The sequence below is a fragment of the Akebia trifoliata genome, chromosome 3 (genome assembly GCF_017979445.1).
Source record: "Akebia trifoliata isolate Shusen 1 chromosome 3, ASM1797944v1, whole genome shotgun sequence".
NCBI lineage: Eukaryota > Viridiplantae > Streptophyta > Magnoliopsida > Ranunculales > Lardizabalaceae > Akebia > Akebia trifoliata.
In genome coordinates this window covers 39,054,428-39,061,302 of record NC_141377.1, presented here as the reverse complement: position 1 = coordinate 39,061,302, position 6,875 = coordinate 39,054,428, and the positions used below count along the sequence as shown (strand labels likewise).

General features: G+C 32.6%; 1 protein-coding gene across 1 annotated transcript; it reads right to left on the bottom strand.

Moving 5' to 3' along the window:
• LOC147406847 (14-3-3-like protein) lies at positions 1 to 2,360 on the bottom strand. The gene is made up of 4 exons (XM_086435137.1): positions 1,710 to 2,360; positions 1,442 to 1,564; positions 406 to 522; positions 1 to 304 (listed from the first exon to the last, which is right to left on the bottom strand). The coding sequence occupies exons 1-4, from the start codon at positions 2,184 to 2,186 to the stop codon at positions 254 to 256; spliced, it is 768 nt and encodes a 255-aa protein (XP_086291263.1). The 5' UTR covers positions 2,187 to 2,360; the 3' UTR covers positions 1 to 253.
• Positions 2,361 to 6,875: the final 4,515 nt, after the last annotated feature.

Sequence of the window (6,875 nt, the reverse complement as noted above, 5' to 3'; positions counted from 1 at the left end):
TAGAGAACCAGTTACGGCATTCTGATAGCAAACACACCATTTCAAACCACTCAAGAGATGAAGGCAATTAAAAACACATTAAAGGTAAAAAAAACACAAACTAGCATATCCCTGTACCTCAGAGTTTTGAGGGAATCAAGGGAGGAAATCAAAAAGAAAAAAAAAATTCATATAGTTGCAGAAATGTCACCAATCATATTCTATTAAAAAGAAATAGAGAAGTGAAACCCTAAAAAAGTAAGAAGCTTCACTACTACTCGTCTTCACGCTTGGGTGCTTCTTTGATCTCATCTACCCCATCATCCTACATCAAAATCAGGAATGTGTTGAAAATCAGTAAAGAAAATGTATCACTGCAATCAAAAAGATAAAGAACAATCACATAAACAAGATCAAATTCAAGACCTGCATGTCAGATGTCCACAAAGTGAGATTATCGCGAAGGAGCTGCATTATCAAAGTACTATCCTTGTATGAATCCTCCCCTAGGGTGTCCAGCTCCGCAATTGCTTCGTCAAATGCCTGATCAATGGGAATTAACATATAAAAAAATTTAAAAAAAATTGTAAATTGGATCGGTGAATAAAATTAAGAGCACAAAGTAACAAACTACAATGGTAATTAAGGCATTAGGAAAATTAACATATAACTATATAAGTTGATCCATGGGCAACTAAAAGCCTACAAAACAAGATCAAATGATCAATTAAAGCAATAATTTGACTCACCAACCCGAAATTTTATTTGTTATCTTATATCCATTTTTCTTTCCTTTTATCTAATGTTTTTTATATTTCTATCAAGATCATCAACCACATCCATGAAATTGAAGAAAAGTTGTAGGGTCCCAAGATCAAGAGCACAGAGTAACAAATTACAATGTTAATTAAGATTTAGGAAAATTACAATGTTAATTAACCTATAAGTTGATCCAAGGGTAACTTAAAGCCTCCAAAACATGATCAAATGATCAACTTAAGCAATGATTTGACTCTCCTAACCAAAATTTTATTTGTTGTTTTACATCCATTTTTCTTTTCTTTTATCTATATATACATTTCTACCAAGATCATCAACCACAGCCATGAAATAGAAGCAAAGTTGTAGGGTTTGAAGATCTGAATCATTCACCTGTTTTGCAAGATTACAAGTAAAATCAAATAAGAAATGAAGGGCACAAAGGAACAAAATACAATGGACTTTAAGGCATTAGGAAAATTAACATAAAAGTTGATCCGAGGGTAACTTAAAACCTATAAAACAAGATTAAATGATCAATTAAAGCAATAATCTGACTTACCAACCCGAATTTATATTTGTAGTCTTACATCAATTTTTCTTTTCTTTTATCTATTTTTTTTTAAATATTTCTATCAAGATCATCAACCACAACCATGAAATAGAAGGAAAGTTGCATGGTTTCAAGATCTGAATCATTCACCTGTTTTGCAAGATTACAAGCTCGATCAGGCGAGTTCAAGATCTCATAATAAAACACAGAGAAGTTAAGAGCCAGTCCTAGCCGGATCGGATGTGTTGGCGCCAGCTCCGCAGTTGCAATATCCTGAAATCACAACAAAAAAAAAACCAAAAAACCCAAAAAAATTACAAAATAACAACCAGAACAAGAAATAATCCTAACCCTAACGCATCATGTTAAACAAAAAATCTAAAATTACAATAAAAAAAGGTGAGGAAAATAGGCTAACCTGCGCCGATTTATAAGCAGAAAGAGTGCTCTCTGCGGCCTCTTTACGCTCCGCACCAGTCTTGAACTCAGCGAGATAGCGATGATAATCACCCTTCATCTTGAGATAAAAGACCTTAGAATCTCCAGAAGAGGCCGAAGGGATGAGTCTCGAGTCGAGGAGGCGCAGTATACCATCACAGATCGAAGTAAGTTCGGTCTCGATCTTAGATCTGTAGTCACGAATGGTGGCGACATGGTCTTCGTTGCCGCGACTCTCCTCCTTCTGTTCGATCGAAGATATGATGCGCCAGGAGGCGCGTCGCGCACCGATGACGTTCTTATAGGCGACAGAGAGAAGATTTCGCTCCTCTACAGTGAGCTCTTCGGCCTCCACAGAGGCAGTGACCTTCTCCATGAACTCGACCATCTCTTCGTATCGCTCGGCCTGCTCGGCTAGCTTCGCCATGTAAACGTTCTCTTCGCGAGGTGACGCCATTGATGAGATCTCTTAGGTTAAGATCTGATCTGTGTATTTTAGGGTTAATTTTGATGGAATGAGGAGAGAAGTTGAGAACTTAGAAGAGATGTGGAGGCGGAAAAGGGGGGAGAAATAGGGGTTTGTTTTGTTCAGTTTTTCCCTCTTTGGGATCCTATATTGAGGAGAGACAGAGAGGTGGGGAAGTGGTGGCAGCTGTACAGGCCTTTGATGATCCCATATTACCGTTCCTATGGGATTATGTTGCAGTAACCTATTGTGTCGAATTTTAATTGGACCACAGTACAGTTAGGTTGATAGATTTGAAATTTTGCTTTTTTCCAATAAAAGATTGCCACGTGTATAAAGAAGATATGAGTCCAAAGTGGTACCTGTACGGGATCACAGCTCTTTTTTAATTCCCGCGTTTTTTCCATTTTATTCTTTAATTTATGAATGCAGCAGCCAAGGACATTTTCATCGGTAGCTATTTTCAATAACTCAAAGCACCTTGATCGTGGCTTGACCTTGACCTACTGTTTGTTTATTTTGTGCGGGGGTGGGGGGACCACGTAAGAATCTACACTTGCCTCGAGATTCACATTATAAAATAGAGAGATCCATTTTTAAAGCCCTCTTTTATTTCTCGATATGATCAACACTCAAAAGTCAAAACTCACAAGTAAGTTTTGTAGGTGTTTTGATAGGACTCCTCGGCTACTTCTGACTCTTGCGAGGAGTTAGAAGTAGTTTGGATGAACAACTCCTTCGAAGAATTACTCCGCACAAAAACAAGAAATTACTCTTTGTGAAGAAGTCGAGAAAACCTATTTCTCAAAACTCATCTTGCGGGGAGTCAAAATCTAACGATTTGTTTTACCAAAATACCCTTAACTTTATTAATTTTTTATGAAAATATTCCTAATTCATTTGCCCTTAAATCAAATGTAAGAAACCTTTATTAATATTTAATTTTTTTTTTTAATTTTGAGTATAATGGATTTAAACACATTATATTAATATTTAATATTTAATATATTATATTATGTTATATTAATATTTATTATATTATATTAATATTTATTATATTATATTATATTAATATTTATAGTTAAAATGTCAAAAACAATATAGTTTGAAGGCATATTATGATACTAAAAGACAGTTTGTCAATTTTTTTTTTTAATATTATGTCATATTATGTCAAAAATAGTTTGTCAATTTTTTTTTTTAATATTATGTCATATTATGTCAAAAATAGTTTGTCAATTTTTTTTTTTAATTCTGAGTATAATGGATTTAAACACATTATATTAATATTTAATATTTAAAATATTATATTATATTATATTATATTAATATTTATAGTTAAAATGTCAAAAACAGTATAGTTTGAAGGCATATTATGACACTAAAAGACAATCTGTCAATTTTTTTTTAATATTATGTCATATTATGTCAAAAACAGTTTGTCAATTTTTAAAAAAAAAATTGAGTATAATGGATTTAAACACATTATATTAATATTTAATATTTAAAATATTATATTATATTATATTATATTATATTAATATTTATAGTTAAAATGTCAAAAACAGTATAGTTTGAAGGCATATTATGACACTAAAAGACAATCTGTCAATTTTTTTTTTAATATTATGTCAAAAACAGTTTGTCAATTTTTAAAAAAAAATTTGAGTATAATGGATTTAAACACATTATATTAATATTTAATATTTAAAATATTATATTATATTATATTAATATTTATTATATTATATTATATTAATATTTATAGTTAAAATATTAAAAACAGTATAGTTTGAAGGCATATTATGACACTAAAAGATAAAAAACAGTAACTGGTATAATATAAGGGTATTCTAGTCTTTTTTCTAGAAGTCATGAGAAGTCAGTATGGTTCCCAAACAGACTTCCAGCACAAAAGTACTTCTGCTAGTACTTCGCAGAGTTGATTGCCAAACGCCCTTTCTGTACAGAATTACTTTTCCAACTCCTCCACAGAGTAGTTCTGCTCCTGTTCTTTGGAACAGTAATTCTGCTCCTGGTATCCAAACAGGCCCTTTGTAACTCCCTACGACATGTTCTCCTATGCAATTGTAAATTTGTTATGGAAGATTGTCCTTTATTTATGAATTTAAAAATCTAAAAACAAAGAGATGAATGCCCCTAAAAAAATAAATCGTGTGGAGAAAATAGGTATGAATAGGCTCCCGACGATAATAAAAAAAATGTGACGGTGCATCAAATTGAATGGAGGAACATGATTTATTTAGTCAAATCCAAATCTTAATCTATTCTTGAGGATATGAGATCACTTTTTAATTTAAAATTTGCATTCGGGTGAGACTTAAAAAAAAAAAAAGATTAACATCTTGGATCAAAACTTTATTCAACTCTATGTAGGTAAATAGTGCGTACTTTGGAAAATTTGGGAATCTAACTCAAAATCAATTGGCAATGAAGAGAGAGGCCTAGGAACTTATAAGGAAAAAGGTAAGGCAATGAGCCTCCGAGATTAGACTAAACTCAACACGCCCTCTCGAGTGTGGATCAGATTAGGCCAAAGCACATGAAGATATGAACTGGGTGATGTGGATAAGAGAAAGTCCTGCTCTAATACCATGATAAATTTGAGGGTCCAACTCAAAATTGATTAACCATGTAGATAGACTTAGGAGCTTATGTGTCTAATCTGGAACTAAACTGAAAATACTTGATATGGGGTTAGATTCTGGTGAATGGTACTGATAAACTCTGTCTTACATGTTCGAAGTCACTCATGTCACCTCCTTATTGGCACGAACGTGATACCTGTCAAAAACTCTTCGATGCTAAAGTTAAAATAGCAAAGGAATAATAAGTAATATTGACTAGACTTCCAATCAACCAAAAAATCCTTAAATCTGTGCAAATTGTGTTATTTATAAATCCTTCCTCTGAATTAAGGTTTTCCCTTCTCGTGGAAGGTGATCCCGGAGAATCCCATGATTCCCAAGATCCTAAACGGAATGGGAATTATAATAGGGAGAACTCCTCCGAGATCTCTAGGCTTGGCGTGCGCAAACCAAAATTATAGATATTCTTTGACCAAGTCTGCCCTACTTGGTGTAGACACCCCATTTTCGCACTTGCTCGATTAATCAACTCATCAACCCAATTGCGACAGTCCCAATGATGGATTGATATTCCAATGTTTTTTTATGTTGCTAGATATGTCTCAGAAATTTGGATGAGGTATTTCAAGCAAACAAAACTTCATAAATTACACTACAATACGAAAATATGACCTAAAACATAGAAATCATCATTTTAATAAAAAAATAAACTTTATATGAAAAAATCATAAAAAATGATCAAATTACTAAAATACCTATGATTAGGAAAATCCTTTCGAATACATGAAAGAACAAATTAAAATCAAATAAACTATTTTGCCAATTCTTACCAAATTTGATAAATTTATGAAAATGCCCCTCATAGGGTCCACAACTATTTCACGCAAAAAACCCATAAGTGGCACAAACTGATACTCCCATTGAATTCTTTGTAAAAATTGATTTTAAAACATCCTAAAACGTTGAAAATCAACCTCTCAACTCTGAAGTCCTTTTTAAGGGTAAAACAGTAATTTTTCAACCCTAAAAATTTAAAAATTTAAAATTAATAATTAAAACATTAATTTACGTAAAGTGAAATATTAATAAATTAAATTAAAATTTTAAATAAAGAAAATCAATCAATCAAGCCCACGGGTCAAATTTTAAGTAGTGACCCACTTATTCAAATGGGGCCCACATAATATTTATAAAAGATCCATCCATATGAGTCCCATATAATTAAAATATAATTAGGGGGTTCTCCAAAAAAAACTTAAAAATCTTCATTGTACGTAAGAATTGAAATCCTAATTCAAAAATCTAATTAAACAACTTAACATTATCTTGAAGAAACCTAGTCAAACTGAAAAACTCTATAAAAAGGAACCTCCACAACTTAAAATTGTAGATCAAGAAAAATCCAAGGAAAAAGATATCAAAAACTCTCTCAAATCTTTTCAAAACCTTAAATTTGAAGTCTCATGTCCTTACCAAACACCCAAACCCCATTTTTTACTCTAAACATACCTAGAAATCCTCAAAAAAATATCCAAAACCCTCAAAACATATAGAAAATAAAAAAAAAAAATTCAAATCTAGGAGAATACCTCATCTCAAAGATCATAAGTGGATCTAGTAACGGAAACAAAAGTAGGAAGACTCACACGAGGAACGTTTTCCACCAGTTCTAAGGGAATTGACCATCGCAATCACCAGGTAAAAAAAAGTATTATTGTTATTTTAATTTTTAGGTCATTATTTTTACAATGTAAATTTTTGGAAAAATAGAGACTAGCGTTCGCCGGGCGAAATTGGTACTTAACACCTTCCAATCCTGTAACGTGATCCCCGAACCCGTTCTTTTCGTAGATCTGTACTTTTTTATATGTTTTGAGTCATGTTTCGATTCCTAGACCATAAAACTATGTGGTGACTTCCAAACACCAAAAAACGGATCCGCACCTACGAATCAAGGGCATTTTCACTTGGTAGACCAGGTCTAGTTCAGTGTTGTGCTCTAACCAAGCCAAGCACTTTCCACCTTAGCCTGCCCTTCTGTTGGGCAGCATTCCATATGTTGATTTGCGCA